The 16,265-nt window shown below is 34.8% G+C and overlaps 1 protein-coding gene across 1 annotated transcript in view; it reads left to right on the plus strand.

The window, feature by feature from the left end:
• The window catches only part of mfsd14ba (major facilitator superfamily domain containing 14Ba), a 61,327-nt gene extending 47,080 nt beyond the window's left edge, over positions 1-14,247 (plus strand). Inside the window, exons 7-12 of the mRNA XM_028804842.2 lie at positions 1,536-1,649; positions 2,009-2,080; positions 3,437-3,549; positions 3,934-4,031; positions 8,176-8,336; positions 10,841-14,247. Of these exons, the coding sequence (XP_028660675.1) occupies positions 1,536-1,649; positions 2,009-2,080; positions 3,437-3,549; positions 3,934-4,031; positions 8,176-8,336; positions 10,841-11,056 (774 nt within the window). The 3' untranslated portion in view covers positions 11,057-14,247. The remainder of the gene's footprint in view (positions 1-1,535; positions 1,650-2,008; positions 2,081-3,436; positions 3,550-3,933; positions 4,032-8,175; positions 8,337-10,840) is intronic.
• The last annotated feature ends 2,018 nt before the right edge of the window (positions 14,248-16,265 follow it).

Genomic DNA, 16,265 nt, shown 5'->3' on the forward strand with positions numbered 1-16,265 from the left:
TTTGGACACAGTGCTCAGTTTCACAATCAGTAATTCATTTCTATTTTTTAATTGATCTTATTGTTTAATCAACTTTCCTCTTTTACTCACTCTGTTTTCAGAAAGTCACAGCAGTTGAAATTTACATTTAGCTGAAATTTAGAAAGTATTGTATAATTTGCTGTAGCTTTGAATACTCAAAATGACCATTTTGTCATTTTCTTCTTTTGAATTTACTTTTTTGATGAGGTTTTCTCCCTTCATTAGATCCATATATTGGCAGTCCACAAAGAATAGCACAAACAAAGTTGCAAACGACTTGAATGCTAAAGGGGAACAACTCCTCAAGTGTTGTATCTGCCTCTGTGCTCACTAGTAAACAGTGGGTTAAATAACTTAACATTAAAAAATGTGAGAGCACAATTTGAAATAGCAAGATGATGAATGCTAATTCTGTCTAACACTAAAAATATTGCATAACTTTTATAAATAGTTAACAAATACAGTTTTAATTTATGGATTTATACAACAGTTGTAGAAACCAGAAAATAACTGCATGATAAAACAGAAATCTAGTTAAAAGCAGAAGTTGTTGGAATAAAAACCTTTAGCCACAGGGGTCCCACAGCACTGAATTGGAGAACACTTGGTTTTTTACAAAACAGAGCAACAAAACTACAAAAAGGTACATAAGGGTAAGGACAGGTTGAAGCAGACAGCTCGGAGTAGTAAATTACCTTTTTTTTTCTTTTTTTGCATTCTCACAATGTTTAATAGCTTGATATTTCACTAAGAGAAACTGATGCAAAAGCCTGCAAAGCACATTCAGACTAAATTTCCTCTTCGGAACAAATATAGTTCTGTCTGTCTAGTTACCTAGCTAGCACCAGTAATAGCAATAAATCTATACTACCACTCTTCTGTATCTGCGGAGGTCAATGATTTTTAAAAAATTAAATGAAAAATTGAAAGAGGCTACTTGAATTGACTTAATATAGTGAAAGTACTTTAGTACAGATAAATACAGCATCACATGTCTTGATAATACCATTATTATAAGAAGCTTTAAAATGACAGAGAAATATACATTCACTTCTTTCATTGCCATATTTGTTCTGCTTGTGTATCTGCGGAGGTCAATGATTTTTAAAAAATTAAATGAAAAATTGAAAGAGGCTACTTGAATTGACTTAATATAGTGAAAGTACTTTAGTACAGATAAATACAGCATCACATGTCTTGATAATACCATTATTATAAGAAGCTTTAAAATGACAGAGAAATATACATTCACTTCTTTCATTGCCATATTTGTTCTGCTTTTTCACAGGTTGTTAAATATTTATTTGAAATTTAAAGCACATTGTTCTAAGAACTCGAAAATTCCTTAAAACAATTTTATAGGAAGAGGTTCCTTCATGTAAATGGAGCAACAATATGTTTAGGTTTCACAGAGCTGTTTTACTATTAATGCAATGCATGTTTCTTACAGAATTTTTATTAATGCTCATTATTTCTTACTTTTTGTGACTGACTTTATTTATTTAATGCTCTAGTCTTTGAAGAAAGTTGGGAAGGATTCAACAGTCTTGCTCATATGCATTACAGTATTTCTGTCATACTTACCAGAGGCAGGACAGTACTCAAGCTTTTTCCTGTATTTAAGACAGGTAATTAATGTTGTTGTTTTCTCCCCTTTTATTTTTCCATTACACCAGTATGTTAATGTTATATACCTTATATCAGCCCATAAGGCATATAAAAAATGTACCAGATTTTATTATTGAGTAGTAAGAGATTTTGTGCATTTTTTGCTTTTATTTTATTTGTGCTTCTTTTAACTTGGCATGAAAAGACAAAAAATGTTGGGACTATTCATTGGGAAAATTCTGTATACTGTACCTTCAGGGGATTTTAGTTTACTGTATATAGTATATTATACTATGTAATGTTCAGTACTGTATTAGTGTATTTCATTTGAGTCTTTTAATAATTTTTATGTTGTCATATGTTCCTGTTCTCTCTGCAGGTCATTGGATTCACATCTATCAGTATTGCTGCCTTTATAGCGGCTGTTGGAATTCTTTCTATTGTAGCTCAGGTATTTTATTTTTACAACTTGTTATGTAATTTCACATTTTAAGTATAATTTGCATCATAGACTTTATTCTTAGGTTAGTTATTTTTGAATATTAATTAGCATTGTTATTATTTTCAGGTGTCAAATGCCCTCTAAATGCCTTCTAACAATGCGCACGAACCGGTAATCAGAAAGCAGAGATGTATTAAGTCCGACCATTTGTTCTTTTAGTTTGCCTTACTTGTACCAAATGGAAATTAACACATCACCCCTTTGTAAACTGTATTTCCACTCTTTCCCATATTATCTTTCAAATTCTGCTACTGACTAAGAAAGCTGTAAATTCTAAAACAGCTAGCATTCCCATCATCATAGCTTATCTTATATCAGCCCTGCTGAGACTTCATATGCTCTGACATCAACCTTCTTACTGTTCCAAAACCACACCATGCAACTTTTAGTGAATGCTCTTTTAGCTTTGCAAGTCTGCTTCCTAATATGCTCGTCTTTGGTCTGTTAGTGCCATGGCATCAGCATTATATAATATGAAATAGATATATAGGAAAGCCACTATTTAAGATAGATGATGGATAGATAAAGAAAGAAGGATATACGTAACTAAACTGAGATAGATCATTCTTAATTGATTTATGAAGAGAAATTCACTTGCTCCGGCGCCAACATAGAATAATAAATAAAGCAATAATTGTAGTATAAATAAACATTATGTCTATGCTAGTATGTATGTTATAACTGCCAAGGATGAAGATGGGTGAAATAGGAGACGGCATTATGTAGTCTTATGGCTGTGGGCAAAAAAAAGCCTCAGTAGCATCTTTTAACACATCTTGATGGAATTAGACTGTTGTGGATGGCATAGACATGCTGTACAAAAAGGGCTGGGGCAGGTGTTTCTTTCTAGGGAGACTCGGATTGTTAAATGTATATGATAGGATGATTGGGATGTTCTATTTGTGGTCCATTTACATTTTACTATGCTGTGTTCTGCTTGGGGGAACACCAGCTCAGGGGAACCAAACCCCTGAATAAATTGATGTGAAAGGACAGCTGCATTGCAGGAATGACCCCCACATCACACTCACTGTACTTTCTATTTTAAAAAAATGTGCATGTTTTATTCCTTCTATTACCAGATTATTTTTATGTTGGTACATTATTCCATTTGTTTACAGCCACATGTTTATATCACATATTTCAGTTGTTTGTGATGGTTTGGTCTGTAAAAGACTTACACTAAAGGGTAAAAAGTGGTTATTTGTTTCTTTTTGTTTTGATAAAGGCTTTACCTTCAAAAAAGTACACGACTTGTGTGTGAAATGGCTAAAATGTTTTTCATTTTCCTTTTTCTTCCATTAGACATTATTCCTCAGAATCTTTATGAGGTCAATAGGCAACAAAAATACAGTCCTGCTTGGTTTAGGCTTTCAAATGCTCCAGCTGGCCTGGTATGGATTTGGCTCAGAACCATGGTAAGTGGAGCATTTGTGCTCTCTGTCTGCTTAATATCTACTTTTTTTCACAGATGATTTTGCTTTTGTGCATAGTCATATTGTTTACTTAGTGTTTTAATTTCAGGACAGTTGGAGAGTAATTTGCTCCAAATGTTCTTAACTTACTAAATGTCTGAGTTGGTATATTGTTAAGTGTACGTATGGTTCAAAACAGGTGCTGTTTTAGTTCTTTATGCATGCATTTCATTGTATGGAAACCATAAACAATTGTATTTTTTTGATTTAGAGTGAAACTAATAAAGGAATTCATGCATTAGAATTGTTTTAGAAATGTTTTAGAAGCCAAAAATCTGGCAACTTTTTGCATATCTTGTGTCTAACTAAATTGCTTCTATTCTTCAGGATGATGTGGGCAGCAGGAGCAGTAGCAGCAATGTCAAGTATAACGTTTCCGGCTGTAAGTGCTTTAGTCTCCCGAAGTGCAGAATCTGATCAGCAAGGTGTGTAGTTAACAAACCTTCTTTTTATGTATTTTTTGAGAAATATTATAATAAACTGTATCATACTCCCAGTTTATTGCTTAACATACTTTTAAAAGAACATAGATTCTACAAATGAAATGTTAAAAACTATACTATAAATATAAAATAATGTGACATTTTAAACTGAATACTGATTTTAGGAGTTGCCTTTTGTCTGGATATGGCCTTGCAGCAATACTGTAGTGAGCATTTCTGAAACATACTTATTTTAGTGCTGCTGCAGGAATTAATTGAATTAGGAATGAAACAGATAAGTCACCTTTATTGAGAAAGAAAGATTGTTCTTCCAAATATTGCAGTGAAAATTATGATGGGGAGCGATGAAATAGAATGATCATATAAGTGGCTAACATTTAATTAAGGAGACTGAATTTTTATTCTTCTAGCACAGTTTTCTTCATTTATAAATGGAAGTTTGTTTAGAGCATGCAGAATCTATTCTAACCTAACCTTCAAATTAAAAAAAACAAAAAAAACAACTCTTTATATCAGAACTGTATACGATTACAATCATTACTGTATTATGGTTACAGCAGAATTTACTTTTAATGAATATACAGTATATATATTTTACTTTTACAATTGATATTGTAGTTGCAGCTACAGTAATCCCTCCTCCATCGCGGGGGTTGCGTTCCAGAGCCACCCGCGAAATAAGAAAATCCGCGAAGTAGAAACCATATGTTTATATGGTTATTTTTATATTGTCATGCTTGGGTCACAGATTTGCGCAGAAACACAGGAGGTTGTAGAGAGACAAGAACGTTATTCAAACACTGCAAACAAACATTTGTCTCTTTTTCAAAAGTTTAAACTGTGCTCCATGACAAGACAGAGATGACAGTTCTGTCTCACAATTAAAAGAATGCAAACATATCTTCCTCTTCAAAGGAGTGCGTGTCAGGAGCACAGAATGTCACATAGATAGAGAAAACAATCTCTAGCAAACAAATCAATAGGGCTGTTTGGCTTTTAAGTATGCGAAGCACCGCGGCACAAAGCTGTTGAAGGCTGCAGCTCACACCCCCTCTGTCAGGAGCAGAGAGAGAGAGAGATAGAGAGAGACAGAGTTTGTTTTTCAGTCAAAAATCAATACGTGCCCTTCGAGCTGTATGCGAAGCACCGTGCAGCATGTCGTTTCAGGAAGCAGCTGCACAAAAGATAGCAACGTGAAGATAATCTTTCAGCATTTTTAGACGAGCGTCCGTATCGTGTAGGTGTGCAAACAGCCCCCCTGCTCTTTCCCCATACGTCAGGATCAGAGAAAGTCAGCACAAGAGAAAAGTAAGCAATCTAGCATCTCAGCCATCTGCCAATAGCGTCCCTTGTATGAAATCAACTGGGCAAACCAAGTGAGGAAGCATGTACCAGAAATTAAAAGACCCATTGTCCGCAGAAATCCGCGAACCAGCAAAAAATCCGCGATATATATTTAAATATGCTTACATATAAAATCCGCGATGGAGTGAAGCCGCGAAAGGCGAAGCGCGATATAGCGAGGGATCACTGTACACTCTAGCTGTGTCATTGTAGAAGACTCAAGGATGTGCAGAAATTTCATACTATATGTCCTCTTTCTCGTTGGAGCGGACATTTTAATTATGGAAAAGGATGCTTTTTATTAGAGTTGTATATTTTACAGTAATACAGCATTATAAATAACACTTTTTTACTATATGCATCTTTAATTCTTTATTTTTTGCCTCAGCCTATCTCCCAGTTTTCTAGAAATCCATTAGATGTGCTTCCACAGCTTTGATAGTGGAACATAATAATTCTTTAATAATAATTCTTTGTATTTATATAGTGCTTTTCTCACTACTCAAAGCTCTTAGCAATTGCAGGTTAAGGGTCTTGCTCAAGGGCCCAACATAGCAGAGTCCCTTTTGACATTTTACGGGATTCGAACCAGCAACCTTCCGATTGCCAGTATAGGTCCCTAGCCTCAGAGCCACCACTCCACCTATTTATAGACTATACTCAAGTCACATCTTGATTAACCTTTAAAGAAAAACGTGTAGCCACTGGCTTTTCTACTGAAATTGTTTGTTATAATTCAATTTTTGGTTTTGTAGAGTGCATATATGTAGTTTATCAATCTGTTTAGTCCAATTAAGGGTTGAGAGATTCATTCTAGCAGCTTCAGGTGCAAGTCATGAACTAGCCCAGGATGGGGTACCAGTCCATCACAGGACACACTCAAACACTCATACTCACTCATACAAGGCCCCATTTAGTCTCCTGTGAACCTAACAAGCATGTGAATGTAGTGTCAGAGGAAAATTTCAGTTCTTTAGCAAAAGTGGCAAGATTCAATAATTTGCTAGTTCATAATTTTATGTAATTGCTTTAGCATTCATTTTTGGTTGATTTTTCATGATAAGACAATAGAGGTGTTTTCACAATCAATGTATCGAGTAGTGTTTTTTTTTTTTTTACCATTTGTTAACATTTTATTTTCCCAGTGTTCACCCAGGTGTTTTATTTAACAGTATCACTGTGCCACCTAGTGGTAGTGATTTAGAAGTGCAATATTTAAAATTGAATTAAATACCTTATCATTCAAGCTCATTTATTTAACTTCTGTAAAAATATGAAAACTAAATTGTTTTTCAACACAATGTGTATTTGACTCGTATTTGTCCATCTGACGCAAACACTGATTAGTACACACTCTGTCATGTTACAGTACATGTATGTCATGGGAGCTGCTTTTTCCCTATTGTTTGCTTTAAGCACATAGGGATTCTATATTTTGGTTATAGCAACTTGTTGGAACATTAATTGACTAGAAAAATGCAGAAAAAGATTAATTCTCATTACTATTACAAAGGCTAGAGGTTTTAATTGATGTGTAGACACTGTGGTGTAGTGAGTATGCACTGGACTGTACATCGGAAGTTCTCGCCTCTGAGTCCCTGAGTAACTTTGAGGAGGCCACTTAGTCCAGCCATAGTACCTCCTGAGACTGAACTTGAGAACCACTTCGTTGATACACATTTTCAGTTTAAAATGTATCTATTATAAAATATTCATGCTGAATAATGTTACTGAATAAGTATAGGAAAGTATGTGTTACTATGATGAATGGAGAATTATTAATAATTATAACTGGATGATCATACTGTAAATACTAACTTTTAATACAAACTATTACAGGGTAGATTTTATTATTGTGCATGTGAGATGCAAGGAAGGCACACACAAAGGGGACTTTCAGAAGCTTTTATGTTATAATTTTGTTAATAAAAATGTAATATTCAGCAGACCTTACAAAGAGTATATTTCTTTGGTCTATTGTTTGCTAAGAACAGTTATTGTTGGTCCTTATAAATGTGCCATTGTAATGAATCATACCATAAGGTTATCTTAAATTTTTAGAATGATACTTTTCATTATTACTAGTCCCATTTCATGCACAATATTTAAAATTCACATTTACTATACATAGATTTTCTTAAATTCATATGTTATGTTTCTAAATTACAAATAGAAAATAGTTACAAATATATTAGTGTCATTCTTAGACCTAGTCTATACTAACACAGATAAATTTGAAAAGACAATTTTTTTTTTATTTGTCCACATTGAAACATAAATATTCAATGTTTTGCTTTCAACTTTATACTTATTTGACTCCTTTAAAAGCAGTTGTTACCATTTCAATTTACTTTACTTTTAAAGTAAGAACAGTGTTTTAAAATCTATCTTTGTTCGTGTGGACTAAGCCTTAGCATATGTGTTACAGTGTATGTGGCTGCTTTACCTCTGAAGAAATTTCTATGCAAGAAATAATATTTTAGAAGCATTTAAGGATTTTTCAGGATGCTTTATGTACTAATTTTTTCCATGATTTCCTGTTGGTTAAAAAGTGCATCTAATTGTTCTTTATTGTTGTGAGTCATGATATGTAAAACAGGTCAACGTTGATTTTTGATTGAATTTTTAACTGTGTAAACTTTACCTTTTAAAACTGTAATAACTTCACAACAGAAGACTGTAGCTATGTATTATGATTTAAAATTGATTCAGCTTACATAGATGTTTTACTTTACCATAAATTTTGATTGTTAACTATAAAGTATATCTTTGTTTTGGACAGGTGTTGTCCAAGGAATCATCACAGGAATTAGAGGCTTATGTAATGGTCTTGGACCGGCCCTCTATGGCTTCATATTCTTTTTGTTCCATGTGGAGCTCAATGAGATTGATCCTGATCAACATACAGATAAAACTACTGCTGTGCTATACCCCAGTGATGAGGTATGTAGAAAGCATCACTCCATCTCATACTAGCCTTAAAGACTTAGGAAAAAATATCATTTTTAACAGCAAATGATTTTATTTTCACTGCAGCATACTTCATTCCATAGGAAAGGTGGTTTTGTTCAATTCTTTTACTAGTACTCATTACACATTTACTAGTATTCATGTATTGTGCTTTTGAATTAAGTGATTTAAATTATAATTTATATGGTGTTTTTCTTTATTCTGTAAAGCATTTCATTTTTGATAAGTGCTTTCTTTTAGAGGACCCTTAATGTTTTCAGTATGAATGCATTGTTGCTTTTAAACACATTTACTTTTATCAGTGGATGCAAGATTGAACACTTCATCTTTTTTGCAAGGTGGTACTTGCCTAGATTATATTACTGTGGTAAAATTTGACATGGACATGTAACTTCCTCATAAAAAATATATAAATATAGAAGTCCATACACAGTGACAGTGTTTCTTGCAACATATTATATACGTGGCCTATTGAATTTTCAAAAAGACATTTATTGGTGCAAATTGCCTTTGAAAGAAGATGCTTTTAGGTCAATTCCTCATTCATTCCTCAACTAAATGTTTCCGTATTACAGTCTTAATATACATGATGCTGATCTATCTCATGTGTTGTACCCAATGATATGCACTACAGCATTTATTATATTTAAAAAAAAAAGAAAGAAAGAAAATAATAAACTTATTTTTTGTTCTGCTAGAGTGGCAAAAAGTCTGTTTATGTACAGTTCAAAATACACCCTGTTGCATATCCACATACTTGCACCCTAGTTGGAAGTCACCCACTTTTTTCACTTGATTCTTTTTTTTTTATTCAGAGCCCATATTGGGTCCTTGTTGAGTTGACTAACATTTTGGACAAGTACAGTAATCCCTCCTCCATCGCGGGGGTTGCGTTCCAGAGCCACCCGCGAAATAAGAAAATCCGCGAAGTAGAAACCATATGTTTATATGGTTATTTTTATATTGTCATGCTTGTGTCACAGATTTGCGCAGAAACACAGGAGGTTGTAGAGAGACAGGAACGTTATTCAAACACTGCAAACAAACATTTGTCTCTTTTTCAAAAGTTTAAACTGTGCTCCATGACAAGACAGATGACAGTTCCGTCTCACAATTAAAAGAATGCAAACATATCTTCCTCTTCAAAGGAGTGCGTGTCAGGAGCAGTGACTGTCACAGAGATAGAGAGAAAAGCAGTGCGAAGCACTGCGTCACAAAGCTGTTGAAGGCGGCAGCTCACACCCCCTCCGTCAGGAGCAGACAAAGAGAGAGAGATAGAGAGAGACAGAGTTTGTTTTTCAATCAAAAATCAATATGTGCCCTTCGAGCTTTTAAGTATGCGAAGCACCCTGCAGCATGTCGTTTCAGGAAGCAGCTGCACAAAAGATAGCAACGTGAAGATAATCTTTCAGCATTTTTAGACGAGCGTCCGTATCGTCTAGGTGTGCGAACAGCCCCCCTGCTCAATCCCCCTATGTCAGGATCAGAGAAAGTCAGCGCAAGAGAGAGAGAAAAGTAAGCTGGGTAGCTTCTCAGCCATCTGCCAATAGCGTCCCTTGTATGAAATCAACTGGGCAAACCAACTGAGGAAGCATGTACCAGAAATTAAAAGACCCATTGTCCGCAGAAATCCGCGAACCAGCAAAAAATCCGCGATATATATTTAAATATGCTTACATATAAAATCCGCGATGGAGTGAAGCCGCGAAAGGCAAAGCGCGATATAGCGAGGGATTACTGTAATTCAATTAGCCTGCCAGGGCTGCAACAACAGAAGGTTTAACCAGTTGTTCTCTATAAAACTCTATGTAATGATTTGGCAGTTGTTTGATACAAAAAGATTCTATAAATAAATATTCCAAAAATGGAAACTGGTATTATTTTGTGCTTGGGCCTTTTCCACATTTTTAAATATGTTATCACTTTGCACAGATAGGATCAGTGATTTAAAGTGAGTTATACTGAGTTGTGCTCTTACCTAAGAGTTCAGTTTCCTTTTTTCTTGTGTGGTAATATAACAGATTGTAGTATTTCTCTTTGGTGACCTTTAACTTATGCATAAGTAGACCACCAAGTTTGGCTACATGTAAACATTACAAGGATATATTATTTATGGTGTGTACATATGGCATATATATTTTAATAAATAAGTACAAGAAACAGCAGCGTAGCTAATCATCATTTCAGGCAATGCAAATTATTTCTAGTTGTTTCAAATTCATACTTTGAATTTGCCCATAAGGATTTCATTCAATGACAAATGTTGCTGCCTTTATCTTGACATTATTTTGACAATGTCTACTTTAATCTCATTTTTCTAAAACTAAAATGATTTATCAGCTGATGAAAAATTTCTTTGACTGCATCCTAATATTTATTTTCATACTGTCCACCAAGTAAGCTGTTGTAGTTATATTAAAATGCCTTTTACCAGGTGCTTACAGCTAAATATGTGTGTGCATTTTTTTCCCTCCCAGAGTTCAATTATTCCTGGTCCCCCATTCCTGTTTGGTGCTTGTGCCGTCCTTCTTGCTTTCTTGGTTGCCTTATTTATTCCTGAACATAACCATCTTACAGTGAAGACTTGTAACACTAGAAGACACAGTGGCAGTGTGGTTACGAGTCAGAGCAACAACCCGCTTCCAGGCAGCGATGAAGACATTGAGCCCCTGCTGCAGGACAGCAGTGTTTGAGAATATCCCGGTGGAAAATGCAGTCTACATTTTTGTTTTCTTAAAAAGAAAAAGAAAACTAACCTTCACAGTTTACATCTAGAGACAAGACAAGACAAGACAGAGAATGTATTCTTCACCTTTTTACTGATGAAAGTGTCTTTTGGGTTGACAGTTGTTTGTTGGCTGTAGGTGGAAGGTCATCGTAATTTTTTTGAGCTGTATATTCTATTTTTATGATTGGTATTATGTTATTTTAATGCTACAAAAGTTATTGTAAAAGACAGTAGTATGTTTATGCAGTGATTTGCAGGGTTTGTGCACTTAATGGTAGATGAACATTCCATAGCAGTCAGGTAATCGTGACCAGTGAAATCAGAGGGAAAAAGACAGTTTTCTAAGGCGAACTAAACTGACATTTGTCTGGAGTAGCTGTTGATAATCTAACCAAAAAAATCAACTGAAGGCTAAAAGCTGCAATGTTACTAAAGGATAACAAATTGCATACATAAGTGAATACACGTACACATAATATATTGTAATATATAGGTGTGTATGTGTATATAATATGTGGTATTTTATATAGGATAGATTTAATTCATATAAAATTAGAAAGTGCTATTCATAGAAGACATATATAGTAAAAAAGTGTATTTCAAAATGGTATTTTTCATCTAAAAATTTCACTACTTGTACATTAAAAGTACCGTAGTGATCCTAATAATTTGTTTCATAAGTAGGCTCTGAAGGTCTGCATTTTTTATCCATTTGTTGTTTTATCTTTGTCAGTAACTTGTTTACTAAACTGATGATAAATGTTTTGTTTCAGCTAGTTACAGATTAAGAGAATAAGTAGTCTAGCTCGGAATGCCAAACCTGTGCATTGAATTGCACCTGTACATCTATGTGCGTAAAACTAATAAATATAACATATGCACTCACACATCGTTTATGTATAAAGCAGATCTTCCAAATTGGATGTGGAGTCTCCAAAGCCATTCCCCACACCTAAAATTTATTTGTAAATGCTAAACTAATTGGTGACGCTAAATTTCCTGATGTCTGTGAGTGGGCCTTGCTATGAATGGGAGTGACTGGCAAATGACTGAATTGTTGACTGCCTCTGTCATTACAACTGGAATGCTAAAGAAAAAAGTGGGTTCAGAAAACGATATGGGTGGGTGGAATTTCAGAAACAAAGGAGCGTACAGACTTCAGTCTTAAAAGAGACAAACAGCATATTTTAACGTCAGTTAGATATCCATGTCTGTGCAATATGCATATACACACCTGAAGTGATAGATGGACAAGATGTTTATTCTTTAAATTGCTTTCTTGTGGGGAAATGACTTGATGATTTTTTTTTTTAAATTATTTAAAAGTACAGAGACACCAGCATCTTGATTATATCTCTAAATATTTAGCAATGTTTTTAGTTATGAGATGTACTAATGAGGTGTGAGTGTGTTTTGTATTTTTAAATATGTGAAAGACCAGTTTATTTATTTATTTTTATTTTGTTTTGTTGAAAGAGCTAATATTCTGACCAAACTATTTTTGAAAGACTTTCATATTGAAATGTTTAGGCGAACTATATCTAATATGCTTTTTTTATACTTTACAATGCATAGATTTTTAACAAATATTATTTCTGCCGAGCGAAGGTAAGAAAATATGTAACTTGTTACCTTTTTCTTAAAGACAAGAGAGTATATTATAGCCCCCAGCTTGCAGTCTTTCCTGCTACCTCAGCCGCACCTATTTTTTTTATGTCAGTTAGATTGAATATTTTTGTAAAGGTCTTGATATTTAGCAACTATGCACAAAACCAATTTTGTAATCATAGTTTTTATCTTCCCATACTTTCTGCTTGTAAGTTGCTTCCAAATATTTAATGAAGTTTTGTTGCTTTAAGAGCAGCCAGACAAATGGACAAAGCTAATAGCTTGAGGTAGACATTGACTGATTCTTCATCATATACCATACCCCACCCCCTGAATACCTGGCCTTATAGTATGCTGTGTATGTGTATTGTCTGGTTTGGTGACTTGTTTTTGTAGTACCTGCTGCCTTTTAAAACATGGTTGCTACACCTCTGTTTGGTTCCTTCCCATTAGATTGTTCTCCTTCATAAAGATGCTGACTCTGCTGGTTGAAAACCCCATGAGTACAATTTAATACTCAAAATTCGTACTAGCAATTTGTCCAAAACTGGATGAGAAGAAAGTAAAACCAGAGTAGTTAATTATACTTTATTTGAAATGTACGTTTTTAAGTAAAATGATTCAAACCTTATTTTTGTTAAAAGCAAGTTAGTTTCAAATTACGAACAATCAGGACATTAGTATCTGTTTGATTTAGACTGTCATTTAAAACGTTTATGTAATGCCTTTTGAATCATTCATAGACCAGACTTTAAAGATAATAAAAAATTTAGGATGCACAGTAACGATTCTTACTGTAGTTCACAGCAAATCTTACAAACATCATATCCCTTTATCCATTAAATGATTCTGATATAAAAAATTAAAGCATTTTTTTTTGGTTTAAAGCCACTAACACCATTATCACTAAATGTAAATATTCTCATTAATTGTTCTGTGCTTGTATGAGATGCAGTGGTTAATGAAATGGCACTGTTTATAGTCAAAAAGGTTATGAATACACAAACATAAATTGACAAGAATATGAACATTTAATGTATCATGTTTTTTCAGTGTTTTTGTATCAGATTGTAATTTTTATTCTTCATGTATAACAAATGTATATTTTTGAAAACCTCTATGATGTGGAATTTTAATTTTGCTTTGCCTACCTAAAATACTGTACATATATTCTCTGTTCACAGTAGATTGTTATAAAACTGAGTTTGCTTAATATTTTTTCTTGGGGGGGGGGGGATAAAGAATGAAAGAAATGCAACCAGGCATATGGTCATTTATTTTGCATTAGCAGAGTATATGGTCCATTTATTTGCAGTACTCTGCTTTTATGAATTAATATTCAAATGTGCCTAATGTGTAAACCTGTAAATACAGAATGCAAAAACTATTTATTATAAATATATATTAAGCAGTTATTGTTTTAATGTTCGTTTTTTAACTTTCTGCAAATGTTATGTACACAGTTTAACTATTTATATTTGCTTTTTGTCTTGCACTGTCAACTTCTAAACAAGCGGCAATAAAAGCTGGTATGTTTTAATATTTTAATTTTGCTTTTGACTTTGTTTTCATTTGTTTTAGTTGGTTATTGGTAATGCTCCTGTTTTGATCTTTTTTTTTCCCCAAGAAGATTATGCCCTTTCAGATTGGAATGTGCTTTTTACTTTATGGCACAAACCACTTAAAACAACTATGCAACAAAATTTTGGGATGTTATGAAAGATTCAAGTCTTTGCATCCAGAAGAACGTGCCCAGGCATTGTTCCTACATTCGGGTCAGGTACTGTTGTTCATTGTTATCTGTGGCTCCCAACAAGTCCTCAGTAAGACATAATGAGTCAGAATAATCGTTTTTGTGTTATAATTCCTATAACTGTTTTTATTTATTAATTGTATTAAATTACAGTAATTATGACGTGAGGGCTCCGAGCCCTGCTCGCTTTGCTCGCCCACCCATAGGTTTGGCTTACCAGATATACAACTTAAAGAGATTGTTATTTTCATGGGAATTGTTACATACCTTAAAACTTTTGTAAAAACAATCCTTGTCTTTTATTTCCGGCCCCGGGCGTGGTTAAATCTTTCTCACAGGACGTATAACGCTGCTCGTGTTGTGAAGGGGGAGGGCAGCTGAATGCATGCTAAGGAGATGCCGTTGGATCTTCTGCTGCTGGCGAGCTGCGTGTTCTTTTTGTCGCGCTGCACGTCGATCTTTTTAAAGCCTGTACAGCAGCTGTCCTTTTGCCACTTCGTGTCTCTGCCACTCGCGTTGTGAAGGGAGTGGGGGGGTGGGGCTGAACACACGCAAAGGAGAAGTGGTTGGATCATCTGCTGGCTTGTTGCTGTTGGCGAGCTGCATTTTCTGCTTGTCGTGTTTTGCGTCGATCATTTCAAAGCCTGTACAGCAGCTGTCCTTTTGTCACTTCGTGTTTCTGCCGCTTGTATTTTGAAGGGGGGGCTGAACGCACACTAAGGAGAAGCGGTCGGATCATCTGCTGGCTTCCTGCTGCTACTGCTGCTGACAAGCTGCGTGTTCTGCTTGTCGCTGTTTTAAGAGCTGGGAGCACATGATGTCAGTCTGCCAAAAGCATTCTAGCAACTGCTTGGTTAGATGTCTGTGAACTTGTTTTAAATGTTTGTCTCACTGCCTTGTTTCGTGTGACATTAAAGTGTCTCTCGCGGGACGTCAAATTGTCTTTGCGTGACATTAAAGTGTCTCTTGTGGGACGTCAAATTGTCTTCCAAGAAGATCACATCTCATCTCCCTAGTCTCTCTCCCAAGATTTTTTTTTAATAGAGAGATAAGTTAAGCATGCAATTATTACCATCATAGAAAATTCAACTTCAAAACCATCTCTAACCCATCTAGAGAGAGCTATGAAACTGAATAGCCTGATATGAAGAAGTCTTTCAACAGGTACTGAAGCATCTTACAGGTTAGTAGAAGCCGTGGCTACTTATTTCTTCTACTAATCTTCTTTTTATTATTTACCTTCTTCCCCTTGGCAATATTTTTTGCAAATATAACATTAATTTTCACTGTTGTGCTGATGACACCCAGCTCTACCTTGCTGGTAAACCCACCTCCTCTTTTCTACCACCCTCGCTTATTGACTGCATTTCTGAAATTAAATCGTGGTTTTCTTTGAATTTTCTTAAATTAAAGAGTGACAAAACTGAGGTTCTCCTCATTGGTTCAAAATCATCATTATCCAAAACCAATAATCTTTCTCTTATTATTGATAACTCTGTTGTTTCCCCATCATCTCAGGTCAAGAGTCTGGGTGTCATCCTCGACAGTACTCTATCTTTCCAATGACACATTAATAAAATCACCCGGTCTGCTTACTTCCACCTACGTAATATTAATCGCATTTGCCCCTCCCTCACTCCTCATAACACTGCCATTCTTGTTCATAGTCTTGTCACTTCTCGGCTGGACTACTGCAATTCACTCCTCTTTGGTCTCCCTAATAAATGTCTTCATAAGCTTCAGTTAGTCCAGAATTCTGCAGCACGTATCATCACTCGAACCCCATCTATTCACCATATTACTCCGGTCTTGC

This window comes from Erpetoichthys calabaricus, chromosome 7 (genome assembly GCF_900747795.2).
Source record: "Erpetoichthys calabaricus chromosome 7, fErpCal1.3, whole genome shotgun sequence".
NCBI classification, from domain to species: domain Eukaryota; kingdom Metazoa; phylum Chordata; class Cladistia; order Polypteriformes; family Polypteridae; genus Erpetoichthys; species Erpetoichthys calabaricus.